Raw genomic sequence first — 16454 nt, 5'->3', positions numbered from 1 at the left:
TGGCTGCTGTAACAAATTACCACCAATTTGGTGGCTTAAAACAGTGCAAGGTTGTTATCTTGCAGTTTGGGAGATCAGAAGTCCTCAAATCAAGGTGAAAACTGGGATGCATTTCTTCTCAAGGCTCTAAGAGAATCTGTTTCCTTGACTTCAGCTTCCAAGAGGCATTCCTGGCTCTGGCTCCTTCCTCTATCTGCAAGCCTGCAGTGCAGCATCTTAAAATCTCTCTTTCTCTCTGACCTCATCTTCTATCCTCAGATCTCCTTCTTTGACTCTGGTCCTCCTGTTTTCCTGTTCTAAGGGCCTGTGGTGACACTAGGCTCATGTGGATAATCAAGAATAAATTCCCATCTCAAAATCTGTAACTTCATCACATCTGCAGAGTCCTTCTTGCCATGTGAGGTAACATATTCAGTTTTGGCAATTAAGACATGAGGCTATTGTTCTGCTTACAACAAGGTAAGGATTGAAACTATTACTATCAAACATTAAAAAATATTGTAGGAAATATGTGCCTATGTCTGAAAGTTATTCTTTCATTGGATGAAATTGGATGCTATAGGCTGAAGGAAGACTCAACCTTGATGTTTTAAGGAGAGAATCTCTAGGTGGAGAGGATGTAATGAAAGACAAAGAAAATGTACTGTGGGGAGAAGTGGGATGGTTGAGAAGAAAACACTACAGGCAATACACATTAAGTTCAGTCTCTGTTAGAAGCAGTGAAAGACTGGATTGGAACTTCAGAATATTAAAGGAAGTGGGGCACTATTTGAAAATGTTCTCTCAGGAGGAAGTAGAGAGTGATGAAGTGGAAAGCAATCAAGAAGTTAAAACTAGGGATGCCTGGGTTGCTCAGTGGTTGAGCATCTGCCTTTGGCTCAGGTTGTGATCTCCGGGTCCTGGGATTGAGTCCCACATCAGACCCCCCAATAGGGAGCCTGCCTCTCCCTCTGTTTATGTCTCTGCTTCTTTCTGTCTCTCTCATGAATAAATAAATAAAATCTTAAGAAAAAGAAGTTAAAACCATAGAGGAAATATGGCAAAATAGAGATGACCCAACCAAAGAATTAAGTTCCCAAAGGAAGAAGCATTAAGATCAAAAGGCAGATGATAAACAGGAAATTTTGGCCACATATGGTAGATCAGATGTAAATATTTTTAAAAGATAGAGAACTTTTTCAACAGTGTAAGAAAATAGGCAAAGTACATAAACATAAAGGACATACCAATGCCTGCTAAAACTTCAGCCTCCTTAACCATTCAGGAAATTCAGTTTAATATGAATTGTTATCACGCTATTAAAATGACAGACATCAATGATAGTAATATTCAATTCTGGAAAGGATGTGGGGGTCACCCGAGTATTCTCACAAATAGCTTATATGGGTAGAAATTGGCACAATCTTTTTGGAAGCAGTTTGGTCATATGTATCAAGAACTATGAAAATCTTTATCTGTTTGTCTATAAATTCTAAAGTATATCCTAAGGAAGTATATCCAGAGTCATGAAGAAAGATTTTGGTTTAAATATGTTCATTGCAATTATCAATAATAGTTGGAAAAATTAAAATGAAATATCCAACAGCAGAAGAAGATTGAAGCACATTCTTATATAGATTAGAGGTTGACAAACTTTTTCTGAAAAGGACCAAATAGTAAATATTTTAGGCTTTGAAGGCCATATGGTCTTTGTTGCAACCACTCAACTCAGCTGTTCTAGTGTGAAAGCAGTTTCAGATGATAGACATATGAATGAATATAGCTCTGTTCCAATAAACTCTGTTTTAAAAACAGGGCCAGATTTGACTATAGGTCAATAGGCCACAGTTGCCAAACCCTGATGTATGCAATAAAATGTTACAGAACTGTTAGAAACTGTTTTGAGAAACATTTAGTGACTAAGTTAAAAAAAAACCCACAAACTTAGAACACTAAATAGAATATGATACCAAAATATTAATTAGAAGAAAAGTTTGGTAGAACATATGCCAAATTGTTTATGTTGATAATATCTCGATGCTTCAATTACCTGCTATCTTTATTTTCTTCTTTATACTTGGTTGTATTTTTCAGATTTTCTCCAGAATAAATGCATTTTAGTTTTGTAATCTAAAAATAATTTGCCTATTTTTCCTTAAAGCTTTGACATAACACAAAGAATCAATAAAAATAGTTCTCCTGGGATAGCAGAACTATGGATGAATTTAAAGAAATACTTTTGTGGTATTTAAAGTTAACTTAATAAGGATATTTTTTAAATTTCAAAAATTAAGAAAACATGCTTTGGCGTTAGTGCAAACTCTAGCTGTGTTCACAACAAAAGGATAACTTGATTCTATTTGGAAACAAGAGCTCTGTGAAAAAAATAATATAATAATTATTAGACAAATTAGCCCCAGAGGCAGAAATGTGATTTGATCAAAGAGATATACTGCATTTATTTTCAGAATCAAATTTCTCCTATTTTCCTGCTAAAGAGCATTTGTCTCTATATTTTTAGAGTTGCAAATGTCATACTGGTTATTTTCTGATGCTTACTAGGTAATTTAAGGCCTCACTGGCCATTGCTGACGAATCTGGAACTTACTCTGAATGATGCTGGTGGCATGGGGACCTTGCTAAGTACTGGTAGTGGCCAGGCACTGTCCTGGTGTTTTCACAAATCATGTTTAGCCCTCACCCCATGTAAAGAGGGAGGAGCTACTACACTGATTTCACAGACAAGGATGTTGACATTCAGAGGCGACTTTGCCAAAATCACACAGGATATGGATCCATTTCTGTAGGACATGAAAATCTGCATTCTTGTTACTACATTATATTCTCATTTTCACCAGCATGTTTTGAAATTTTATACCTAAAATTATTTAGGACACTAAAGTGGAGCCAAATTTTAAAAAATTTTCTCAATAACAGATCTTTAAAATCTTCTGTCAAGTGGCTGACATTTTTTCAAAATTGATTGGTTGTTGATGCCAAAGATTGAAAACAGAGAATTTGTGTAGGTCTAGAGACCTCCATACCTTTCGTAGACCTGTAAGTAAATGGAAATAGAAATACCTTCAGCTGTCACAGGACTACTATAGGATTTAAAAGTGAGATAATGGAAGTGAAGGTCATTCTCAAACTTCAGCTTTGATCCTGGGGGGTTTGTAAAAAGACAGATTCCCTGCCTTTACTCTGAGAAGTTCTGCAGATCTAGGATGGAGTCCAGGAATCTGCATTTTCAACAAGCTCCCAGGTGATTCTGATTCAGGTGGTCTAAACCACACGACCAGAAACACCAGGCTGGACAAATATCAGGGGTTATGGAACTTTTTAAAAAGATTATGGGCAGATCCATTTTGGTTCCTGGTTTAGGCTGAAATGCTGTGTTGTGTCTTGAACATGTCTAGTTGAAGAGGTTGGATTGTTTGCCTCATCCCCACCCACCCCCATCTTGGAAGATTGTCAGTTCAACCATGAATGTGGAGAAGGCAGGTGTGAACTTATTCACAGAAAAGACAATTTTGGAGACTAGAGCCAAGGAATTAGTAGGAATCACTGAGTTTATGTTCTGCTTCTGGAAATTGATCAGGTTGAGCAAATTTTAATTTGTCTTCTGATTTCACTGACTTGTATATTAATAATACAAAAACAATGTTTAATTTCAAGTGGGGAAGCACAAGATTATTCCAAGAAAAAAATCAAACATGCTTGCAAAATTATTTAATAAAACTTTGCCAATAAAGATGGATATCCTCCTTGAATTTATTTCATTCAAAATACTTTCCAAGTTTTTGGAACAGGAAATATATAGGTGGGTAAACTTGGAGAAGCTTGAAGCATTGGCATGGAACCCAGCTGGGAAAAGTGCCCGTTTGCTGTGTGGGGCATGTGAGGCATGAGAGATGGGGTCTCAGTCTGACAAGGATGATTCATTCCATTGCCTGGAATCAAGGATGACCCAGGAGGGTACTTATAGGAGCAAGAATTTGTTTCCAAGGGGCTCTCTTGTCCTAGAACACTTGTTTATAACATCTACCTTCCCTGGGAGCCGAACTAGGCAGATGGTACTGTACTGCTCTAAGTTTGTTCCACATTGTCCAGGGCATATGGCTCAGTGGAAAGAACTGGCTTGGAGTTTTCAGACCTATGTTTAAGTTCCAGCCTGGATACTTACCAGGTTTTTGCACCCTTGAGCAAGGCATATAACCTCTGTGAACCTTTGTTTCATTATTTATGAAATATAAATAGTGAATAATGAATCAACAAAATTCACAGGACATGTGTGGGATCTCAAGTAAAATATAGTTACATATACTTTATAAACATATATATATGTTTATGACATAAATACACACATACATACTTATGATATAAACAATAAGTAATAATGATACTTGTAAAAATTATTGTGGCAGTGTCTAGGACTATATTAATTTCTTCTTTCCTTCTCTGTGAACCAGGGGCTAGATATAAAGATTTTTCTTTTAAATAGCCATAAAAGAAGAGTATATTATTATTCTTTGAGGGTGTACTTGTTAGTTTGAAGATGATCAAATATTTGGCACTATACGTGGCATACAAAATTGTTGATCAAGTTAGATACACCAATTTTTAAAAATTATAAATCAGATATGAAGTAATATAAATATAAAGTAATATAAAATCTTATGGGACTTAGAAACTATCTTTGTAGGCAATTATAAAAATGACATTCAAGATGTTTTGGGCAATGCTATTGAACAGGGATAATATCAAAATTATTCTTATTATTTCTTAATGATTTTACTTATTTGAGAAAGAGAGAGAGAGAGAGAACACACAAGCAGAGGGAGGTGCAGAGGGAGACGCGGACTCCCCTCTGAGCAGGGAGCCCGATGAAGGACTCGATTCCAGGACCCCAGGATCATGACCTGAGCCAAAGGCAAACACTTAATGAATTGAACCACCCAGGTACCCTGGGATAGTATTAAAATTATTACTATGTTTTTCATTTTGTACCTCTTTGTAGGGTGAGCCTCATCAGTTCCAACCAGAGGCATTAATTTTCTTAGGAAATATTAGAATTATCATACCAAAAGTGGAGACAGAAAGAAAGGCAAGGCTTTGGCTTTCAAAATTGGAAATTTGAGTTAATTGTGAGACTTTATTAGAAGACTGAAGAAATTTCTAATGTCTGATTTCTCAGATCACCGCCAAATACACCAAGAGCAAATGTGGAGGTCTTATGTATTATTTTACTTTATAGTGAGGACACAGGATATGACATGAAGGGAGTTGGAGTCAGAGAGGAAGTGGCAGTGGGAAGCCCTCTCTCTGCTGGAAGAAAGCAAAGAGAGGCAGAATTAGGACAAAGAGCTGAGCTGTGTGTGTCTTGTCTCTTTGTCTCTATCAACATTCTAGGGGTAAGATGGGGAGCAAGAAGCAAGGAGCTTGAAGACATATACATGCAAAGGGTTCATATGCCACTTCTCAGGAAATCGACAGCATCATTTATTTGTTGTTGCATGTTGAACTTTACATTCAACATGGCACTAGAGCAAGATGGTGCCAGACACCTCTAGTGTAGGGAGACAACCTGGCACTGGTGTGAGATAGTCTGGTTACCTATGTCCTGACTATATTTTATGCAGTAATGTGAAGGTGTCTTGGGTTCCAGTGAAAAGGCAGAAGCTTGGAGTCTGGACAAAGAGGCCTCACTTAGAAGAGTCTTTGTGACTGGAGGCAAATGCAATGAACTGTAGAACCCTCAGCAAAGTAAACAAAGTATTCCTAAGAAACTATGAAAAATAAACCATGCACTGGTGAAGACCAGTACAGAGCCCAAACTGTGTCCACATCAGAGACCAGTGGTCCTCAGAGAAAAGCATCAGGACCAGACAGATGTCCTTACTCTGCAGCTATAATATTATGTACATTTCCTTTTATGAACAGACACTACAAAGTGAGCTTCCTGACATTGTGGTTTTGCAGGTGCAGATCCTACCACACCATATAATACCACCAGATTGAATATTATCTTTTCTCAAAGTGAATACTTTGAATATGACTCCATTCATTTTGATTCATTTGTATTGTTCTGTTTGTTAGTGACTTTCTCTGTTTTGGTCATACCTGGTATGTGCTTGCATGCTTTACTCACCTGATTCTCTTTCAGTGTCATCTGCCCCTGCTCTTTACACCCAAGGAAGGTCCTAACACATCTAAAAATCTTCTCATTTTGTTGTACTCTCTGAACAAAGTTGGCTGGAAAAAAGCCAATCCTGTCTTGAATTTTCCCCTGAAAGGGAAAAGAAGGCATGCATCCACAATTATAGCATTTGTTGTAATTTCAGTTACCAAATGTTTTTTTTCAAAGAAAGAAAAATACTTACTTTCCACCAGTCTTCATTGGTGTCTTCTAGAAGTGTAATCATGTCTCCTGGCCTGTAATGAAGAGTGAACAAATTGAGCAGGGAAGGAGAGGGGGAAAAAAGAAAAAGATGGCACTTCAGAGTCACAAGTAATAGTTTTTCATTTAAACTATTTCATAATAATCCTAAAATAAATAGAAGTAAAATAAACATGACTTCTTCCCAGTTCTCCCTACCCCTGAAAATAGTTTTGTTGCACATCCAAAACAAGTATTATTCCCATGCTGTATTTTAAAAAATAATACTAGCATTATTTTTAAAAAAGATTTTAGTTATTTATTTTGAGAGAGAGGTAAAGGGAGAGAGAGAGAGAGAGCAGGAGAACAGGCATATGTAAAAGAGAGAAAATCTCAAGTAGACTCCATGCTGAGCACAGAGTGCAATGTGGGGCTTGACCCCACAAATGTGAGATCATGACCTGAGTCAAAATCAAAAGTCAGGTGCATAATGAACTGAGCCACACAGGGGCCCCAATATTAGCTTTGTTTTTACATATAGAGAAGGGTTTTTATTATCTCTGAAAGTTTCCTATTCACATTTGCAGCTTTCTGTTATGATATTATAATGGATCTTTCTGAGGACATTATTATATTTTTAAAACAATATTTCTTTCCTTTATTGAATTCTTTGTTTCCTCTAGAATTGGTTGGCTTCTGCTTTATTCTATCACTTCTCCTTCATGTCAGAGGATTTTCTTCAACATCTTTGTTTCTTGGTTGTTTCTTTTTCTTTTCTCTTTCTTGGTTGTTTCTTTACATTAATGACTAAAAACAGAGGTGGATAGGTGTGGACCGCTGGGTGGACTTCTCTGCTATTATACACATCTGCATCTGCACTGGGTCTTTCTCCCAAGTGCCAGGGCTAATTTCAGGCTCTGTTTAAGAGAGCAGGGTGCATTGATTGGGGCATCTCATTTTTGGGTGGTTGGAAGTGTAGCAGGCAAGCTGTCTTGGGTGTCCTACCACTACTTCAATGGCTAAAACAGGACGGCTCTCCTAACCCTGGTGGGGGAGAGGTCAGTTTATTCTCCTGTTAAGTACCATTGCCTTTTCATTCCCTTCCCATGCTCTCTAGATGATCTGGGGTCTAGAGTTATTTAAACACAGCTCTTTTTCTTTCTCAGACTTCTGTGCTCACAGAGAAAGCCTCCTTAGGCATGAGTTCCCTCTATGCTGAGTACAGGTGTTCCTTTGATTCTGGAGTCAAACAAACACCATTGCTGCCTGTTGCTCATTATAAGCAGTAATGTGGGAGTCTGTATCAGTTATACACTGCCATCATAATTCACCAAAACATATAGCCACAAAACCTCAATGAGCTGCTCACATGCCTGGTTGTTGGCTGGCTGTTGGCTGGGATGTCTGGAGAGACTTTGCCCTATTATCTGTTTCTTATACCCCAGAAAGATAATTTGCACATTCATGCCAATGCCAGAATTTCAAGAGCAGCAAATGAAAACATACAAAACATATAAGGTCTCTAAGGCCAGGCTTGGAATTGACACATTGTCACTTCTGCCTCATTTTATGGGGCAAAGTGTGTCATGAGGCCAGTCCAGACTCAAGGGACAGGATAGAGACTCCACTTCTGTGGTGACAGAAACTGGAAAGTCTCATGGCAAAGGGCAGGAGCACAAGAAAGGGTGAAAAATTGGGTCATTCATGCAATCAAGCCACTGGAGACACCCTCATGTTCTTCAATGAATTTGCTATGAGTTCAGTGTCTCCATGAATGTGTCCCTACACCTAAAAGTTACTCTTGCCTGAGCATTCTTTGTTCTCTAGGCATCTTCACTATTCTCAATTCTGTTTGCTACAGTTTGCCTGGAAATTCTCAAAATCTGGGGTCTCAGCATTATTTCTTGTTTTCTAGTACTTTTATGGATGTATTCTTAGAGAAATATATTTCCTGACATTTTAAGGGATTGGAGCAAGAGAAGAAGTAGATCCGTGGGCTCATTTTGCTACTCTGATTCAATCTCCTCTGCTGTCATTTTCAATTCTCAGTTAATATCTATCTTCATAGGGGATTCTAAATAGAACAGGCTTGTTGCACCTGAAGCATTAAACATGAGTGGCATTTTGGTATTTCAACAGTCACAGTTCCATGCTGATGCCACAGAAAGCGAGATGGCTGAAAATCACTCTTTTCCCAGATGAGGGATTTAATTAAGCAGCAAGGATGAAAGCTGATGTAGAAAAATCTTTCTAGTTCCAGCAGATTTTACTTAACCTAATAACCTAAGAAACCATGTGTTAATATCAAGTACAATGACTTTGCTGATGGTTTGGTAGAAACTGGAAGTAGAGAATAAAGCTGGAGATGGGGAGAGGTACCTTTTCCTAATGGTGAAAAAGGATGCTGTCTGGATCCAACCTTTGGTTTTACAGTCTAAATAGAGACCCATTTTTTTACCATGACCCATGGTAACTAAACCACATATTAGAACAAGGCACTCACTTGAATACAAGTTATAATATTATGAGCAATACCAGACACCCTCCTGACAGTGTGATGAGGATTGTCTTATCCTATAAAAGAGCACCGTCAGGACCAGAAAATTGCTTAGTGAGGGAGGAGAATTACATTCAACTATTTATTATTTTTGTTTGTTTGTTTATCCATTCGTTCAATAAATATTCCAGAATGCCAACTCTGGGTATTCTTTGGAGAATAACATCCTCACTGTAGTTAATGTTCTAGTGAGGAAGATGGATACAAATAAGCAAATATATAATACAACATTTAATACAGTTTTAAATAAGAAGAATATAGTCTATATGTATAACTGATGAATATATAACTGCAAATTGTCATAAGGGCTATGAAGGGAATAGATGGGAGGCAGTTATAAAGCCTAAGAGTAGACTCCTGATATTAGCCAATTACTCTAATCATCTGATGGAGACAGCTAATGCCTCTTTTTCTCTGCAGGCAGGATCTTGCCCCAGGCAGCACTTGAATCCAAAACAGCAATGCTCCGCTATCTGGGTCAGCAAACCTGTGGCCCTTGGGGTGTTGCGCTGCCCCTTGCCCCTGCCTGGCATCACCCATCAATCTCGGCACTCTTTCTACTGCAGTTGCACTCAGACTGAGACTCCTTTTCAACATGGGGTCTAGGCCTATGCATCTGAGTAGGCTAGCAAGATAAAAACACTGTGTGTTTTATGATATTTTTAATTTATTTTTGAAGAGGTGTCTTGACCCAATTTCTTTTTTTAAATAATAAATTTATTTTTTATTGGTGTTCAATTTGCCAACATACAGAATAACACCCAGTGCTCATCCCATCAAGTGCCCCCCTCAGTGCCCGTCACCCATTCACCCCCACCCCCCGCCCTCCTCCCCTTCCACCACCCCTAGTTTGTTTCCCAGAGTTAGGAGTCTTCATGTTCTGCCTCCCTTTCTGATATTTCCTACCCATTTCTTCTCCCTTCCCTTCTATTCCCTTTCACTATTATTTATATTCCCCAAATGAATGAGAACATATAATGTTTGTTTTTCTCCGATTGACTTACTGCACTCAGCATAATACCCTCCAGTTCCATCCACGTTGAAGCAAATGGTGGCTATTCGTTGTTTCTAATGGCTGAGTAATATTCCATTGTATACATAGACCACATCTTCTTTATCCATTCATCTTTCGATGGACACCGAGGCTCCTTCCACAGTTTGGCTATTGTGGACATTGCTGCTAGAAACATTGGGGTGCAGGTGTCCTGGCATTTCATTCATCTGTATCTTTGGGGTAAATCCCCAGCAGTGCAATTGCTGGGTCATAGGACAGGTCTATTTTTAACTCTTTGAGGAACCTCCACACAGTTTTCCAGAGTGGCTGCACCAGTTCACATTCCCACCAACAGTGTAAGAGGATTCCCTTTTCTCCGCATCCTCTCCAACATTTGTGGTTTCCTGCCTTGTTCATTTTCCCCATTCTCACTGGTGTGAGGTGGTATCTCGTTGTGGTTTTGATTTGTATTTCCCTGATGGCAAGTGACCCAATTTCAAACTCTGGCTAGAGGTCAGCCAGCTCCCCTTAAGCAACTGATTAAGTCAATACCCCAACTATTTCCCTTCGGACTTTCACAGTCCAGGCCATGATGCACCAGCCCCAGCCCTAACTGCTCCTGGGGCCAGGTAGCAGACAACTAGGGACAGCCCTTATGCCCTGGAATCTGTGAAATTATTCAAATGAGCCAACCCGCAGGGAGCCTGGGAAACCAGCTAACCCCAGCTGCTGGCCATACAAAAACTGCCCTATAGCCTGAGTAATCTTTCCCCTGACTCCCAGCTGCAAGCCGTGTGGCCCTGGGTGGCAGCCCTCCATGCTGAACTGTGTATTCTCCGCTCAATCGATTCTCAACCTAGTTGTCTTCTCCCATGCTGATGTTGGTGCAATCTGTCCTGCCATCAAAGAGCTGAGTCTAAACATTCTGTTCACTCATTCTACCTAGGGAGAGTCTTTCCATTGTTCCTGGAGGGATGGAGGCCTAATGCCTAAAAATCCTCCTTCCCTGGTTGGTCTTAGGATGGACACTGCCAGTTCATGACTCTCTGCCTCCAACTGTTTCCTGCTTCTGAGCTGACCAGCCCTCTCTTCATGGAACAATTCTTTTTCATTCTGGGTTGTCACACTCCAAAGTCCTGCTCTGGTCTAGCAGCTACACTCTATCTTTCAGGAAACTTTATGTCCCTGATCCATAATGTGCAGTCTATAATTTACTCTAATTCCAAATTCCTGGGGATGAACTTGTCAGGCCCCCAAATATTAAAAAAAAAAAAAGGTTCCCTTTGCTTGATTCAATCAGAGTATCCTAAGTTTGGGTAACCATTTTGCTGTACAGTACCCAAGAATTATACATGTACAAAATACAATGCAATTCATAAATAGTAGAGGCATAGTTTCTCTTTGGTGCAGACTGATCAGAGTACCACAACTGGCCTTTTCTTTTGGTTTACACAATGAAATAAAGGCTCAAAGTTCTAATTTCGTCCTGAAAGTATAATTTTTTTCACTTGGAAATTTGAAGATCTAGTGATTTTTACCTTTTAAGTGGGTGTTCCCTTAGGTTTTTGGCAAGGATGGTTGGTTCATGAAATCATCTTTGGCCTTTTAAGTGGCTTCAGTGTGTTTCAGAGCTTTGAAAAAGTTTTTCTCTCTTTTTACATCCACTCATCCCTCTTGCCCTCTACCCCAGGTAGTGACAAGAAAGGTGTGGCAAGAGCTGGAGGCTGGAGTTAGTACCCTACCACTCAGTGGTTGATTGTGATGGAGGTGTTGGAATAGCAGAGGAGGAGAGCCAAACAGTCTGGAGAGGGCAACAAGTTCACTGAATGAAATGGGTATGGCCACCTCCATCTGCACTCAAGTAAGAAGGTTCAGAGAGACTTCACCAGTTTTAGGCAGGATTTGAATCCACTACTAAACCACTAAATCAAGCTGTCTCTTATAACCACCCAAACCTTGTGAAACTCATCAGAACTGCCCGTTTTACTCTGCAAGTATTTTCAGATATCTTTAGTATTTCTTACCCTTTTCTATTCATCGGGAACAAAAAATCAACCAACCAAACAACAACAACAACAAAGCCCCAACAGAGCAACGAACCAAAACCGAATAAATATACACAAACCAAATCAATCTTACAGCAACCTGCGTCATTCAGACAAAGGAGATGTCCTGGAAAAACCAGGTTACGGGAACATAAAAAGGAGCCAAATTGCTCCATTAACTTCAGATCTGCTGCTTAATGTTTCACAAGACCCACTTCTCAATTTCCATAATCCTGGTCCAGAGCCTTTTACAGTCTGGGCACATGGGTAGGTAATGAGGAGCTCCTGAATCCCAGTTTGATTTTGCCTTAAACCTAGCATCTGTGAGACTGCCTGCATTTCCCCAAGTCCGGAGAGTTGGTGTGGAGAAAAAGCATTCAGATAAAGGACCATTTGGATGAGACTTGGTAAATGTTCCTGAACTGTCACGGATCACGCTTTCCAGAACCTAATTGGAAAAGGCATCTGAGTGAGAAGATGGCTGCTGAGCACATTAGTGGCATTCAGGAGGGTCTGGGTTTCCTGACATAGTGCAGCTTCAGAACATAATATGCATCAGAGACTTTCCTCAAATAGCCTTAATTGCATTTTGATGTCCTGGTGACTGTGAAGATTATTTTTAAATCAAATTGGTGCATTAGAATTACATTTAGTTTTAATTAAGTTGATGCATTTGCCAAGCAGTAATTTACTTAGAGAATGGAAATGAGACACCAAGGGGGTCTTATTCTGTCTCAAGGGCTCTCCTTTTCTTATTTTATGAAGGATTTATAAAGCCTTACAGAGTGAAGGACATAGCCACGCAAGTTGCAGGCCAAAGCCCAATGTGGATGGGAATACCGAACATGACCAGGGATCAGGAAGCCTGCCTTGTGGTCCTGGGTCTGTCATTGGCCCACTGCGTACCTTTGAATGTCACAGCTGCTCTCAAGTCTGGCAGATACTCAGAATCCAGGGGAACACTTACCCATTCAGAACTCCAAGTGGAATCTGATCCTCTAGGCCTGGGGGTGGGGAGCCCAGGAATCTCTATTTTAATAATATTCTCTAGGAAGTGAGAAGTGGTTTGAAAATCCCAACCATAGTTTTCTCCTCTGTCAAATACTAACTGCTTGGGTGACTTCACAGATTTATGAAAAGAATTCAAGGGGATGTCAGGGAAGATTGAGAAAACTGTGAAAGACTCTGAAATGGGCACAAACATTACCAATCTTGGTGTCCAGTTCATCTTTCTGGCCATCTCTACCTTTCATTGTTTTTGGGCTATTTTACATATTTTCTACAAGCTGTAGAAAATTGGTGATAATGCAAATGACTTTTGTCCCTAGAAATGCAAGTGAACTGTGTCTGGTGGGATATAACCAGTTGTTGCTTCTGAAGATTGACCAGTATGGCATGTATTTGTAAATTCATGTCAGCACTCCTGCTCACCCATGTATGTGTGATGTTTGAATCCTCCTTTGTACCAGATAAACATTATATTGGTTTTCTCACTAATTAATAAGTCAAATAAAAATTTTGACATGTGTTTATTTTATATTTGTATAGACTCATGATTTCACCTTAATTTAAAAAATTAGTAGTGGAACTAGAATGACTTTTCATGAACACATTCTATAGATCATAAGCTTCCTGGTCTTAGAAAGACTTAGCAATCTTAATAAACCAAGAAGGAGTATGAATGGCCAACATGGAATATATTAATGGATTGTCTCAATCTGCTGATTAGAAAGAATTGCCAACCTCATTGGAGAGAATACCCACACAGTCAATGCAGGACAAAAAGTTTGGGGTAGGAAAAAGACCAGTGGATTGAAAATCTGCCTCCCTGGGTTCCAGCCTGAGCCTCTACTTTCTACCTGTCACTTCTTGGCCCTGGTTCTCCCAATTTACCCCCTTTGGTAAAGAATCATAGACTGTCTCATTCTCATTGGATGTGAACTAAATAGCTTAGGTGTCCATTCACTAAGCTCTACTAAAGTCAAAGACAGTCCTTCCAGAATGAGGATTGGAATGTGGGTAGTTATGAAAATAGGTTCCTGCTCCTGCAATGAATTTGCACTACCTCTTTGTAATGGGATTCACATTTGCCCCCCATTTCATACTTCTTAAAGTCATTCTCATGTTCTTCCATTGAACCCATCCTTCCTTATCCTTTCTTGACTGGAAAGAGAGAATGACTGCTCACTAACCAAGCTGCACAGGCCCTCCAAGTCATCTCTTGCTGGAAGCCTTGGCTTGGTTGTGATGTCACCTCCTTGCAAAGCCTTCCCTGGCCTCCATGGCTGCTTTGATGTCTTCTTGAGATGCTGTGGCAGCATCCTGAACTACCTCCCTTCCCACAAGACCTCATGCCGGGGTGTGCTTTCTTGTCTACTCTTCGGCCCCTCACCTCCAGCCTAGGGGCCACTTGAGCTCTTTGAGGGTCTGTGAACTGTTCACCCAGCAGCCAATCAATACTAATTCACCACATGGTGAGCAGTGAAGACATGAAATGAATCCTGAGAATAGCCACACAAGGGTTAAACTCAGTTTTAATTCAATTTCAAGTGGTGCTTTGAAAAAAATCAGAAAGAGATGAATTCAGGCCATCCCATCTCCAGAGGTTCTCATGAATATTAGCTAATGAGACGAATGGTTGCCTGGTTTCATTCAGACTCAACCACAGAAAAACCCGATAGACTCACTGCTTCCAAGAAAGAGGCTGGTGATTCAAGAGTCTAAATCCTTATTTGGGATTACAAAAGAAAATACATTTTTTCTTTGAAGCCCCCCAAATTTAGGTGTCTGGACACACACTGAAGTGGGAATTAATTTGTATTTTAGAATTTAATAATTTTGGAAAAGCAGTTCCCTCTTTCCCTCTCCTGACTCCTAAGCTTTGTTCTTTTTTCCTCTTTCTGTCCTCCTTATGAAACATGGCCATTATCATATAAATTTGTTTGGGGAGAACTAATAAAAATGAAAATGACTTAGATGTGGAAAGCCAAAATAGATTCTTTGGAATAGGCATTATATGGTCACTAGAATATGCATCTGAACCCTTTCATCCTTTATTTACTCCTATCCTTTATTTGAGAGCCCTGATGTTTCATGGCTCTGTGTTTACTTGGAGCTATTTATATCTGCTGCTTATTTACATGATATACCAGCATAGCAAAGCCAGAAAAATTATTCTTATTGATTTTTATTTTTAAAAAATATTTTATTTGAGAAAGAAAGCACGTGTGTGTGTATGTGTTTGTGTGTGTGTGTGTGTGTGTGTGTGTGTGTGTGTGTGTAGACAGAGCAGGAGGGAGAGGGACAACAGATTTCTCACTGAATGCAAAGCCCTATACTGTTGATCCCACACCCTAAAATCATGACCTGAGTCAAAACCAAGAGTCCGGCACTCAACCCACTGAGTCACCCACCCTCAACCCACTAAGTCCTCTTCTTAATGATTGTCAAAATGTGTGTTGGTGTGAATAATAAGCAATGGCTCTAAGACGGTTTTGCAGACTTCTGAACCCAAAATCAGCAAGGATAATGGGACTGGTTACATTGTAAATGTGGAAGGCAAAAAGCTAAGCATGTGCTATTAAGCTCTTGCTAACTATGTGTGTGTTGTGTGTGTATGAGTGCATGAGAATGAATGTGTATTTGAGTGTGCATGGGCATATGAATGTGACTTTGTGTGTATATCTGACTGCAAGTGTGTGGAAGTGTATGTGCATATGTAAGTGTATCACACACTATACTCACCCACTAGGCTAGAAGGGTGTTTGGGCACACAGCCTACATGTACTCATGAGGCAGCGTATATGATAACAATGCCAGTGTTGATTATAATGGGGTTCTCCATTTGTATTTCACGTAGCATTTTAAAAAGGTTTATTCATGTATTAAGCTGGCCATCCATAAAGTGTAATTTTCAAAGCTCTTAAAAAATTCGATAATAAGGGTTATTTCTGGAAATTGTTTAAGACTCTAATTTCAGAAGTTTATCTACTATACAAGCTCATTTCACTCAGATGGAGGAGTGGGGTGCTCTTTAATATTATCAGACCTCAAATTGTCAGTGACAGTCAGGGGATCCCATGCATGCTGGCACCACATCTTTCACATCAGTGGTAAAATGTCATACCTATAAGTCAGTAACTGCCAAATGTACTCAGAAGATGCGGGACAGGGTCTCACAGCCTTCTTTTGGCTGGATAAATTAGACGAAGTCACATTGGATGTGCTCAAAGGCTAGAGAGAGCCTTTGACTGTGTTTTTTCAACTGTATATCCTTAGGGTAGTGTTAGTGAGGTCCAGAGACTTGGAAATAAAACATATTGTGAAAAGATGCAAATTCAGAAGGTATGAAAATATACTGTGCACCTCACTTTGTACTGAGGAAGGAAAGAAGCCAGTGTGGAAGGGAGGGAATAGTATAAGACAAAGCAGAGAGGTCTCCAGGGATGGATTGTGCTGGTCCTGGAGGTGTCTGTAAAGACTGTTGTCTTGAGAGGACATCGG

General features: G+C 39.6%; 1 protein-coding gene across 4 annotated transcripts in view; it reads right to left on the bottom strand.

Annotated features, from left to right (window-relative positions):
• The window catches only part of STAC (SH3 and cysteine rich domain), a 155065-nt gene that overhangs the window by 12898 nt on the left and 125713 nt on the right, over nt 1-16454 (bottom strand). For all 4 annotated transcript variants that reach the window (XM_041734387.1, XM_041734388.1, XM_041734389.1 and 1 more), the window contains 2 exons: nt 6360-6411; nt 6128-6265 (listed from right to left, as the gene is read on the bottom strand). In XM_041734387.1, coding sequence (XP_041590321.1) covers nt 6128-6265; nt 6360-6411 — 190 coding nt within the window. The remainder of the gene's footprint in view (nt 1-6127; nt 6266-6359; nt 6412-16454) is intronic.

This window comes from Vulpes lagopus, chromosome 19, assembly GCF_018345385.1.
Source record: "Vulpes lagopus strain Blue_001 chromosome 19, ASM1834538v1, whole genome shotgun sequence".
Lineage (NCBI taxonomy): Eukaryota > Metazoa > Chordata > Mammalia > Carnivora > Canidae > Vulpes > Vulpes lagopus.
The sequence above is the reverse complement of the archived record's forward strand: the minus strand, read 5'-3'. Positions and strand labels throughout refer to the sequence as shown.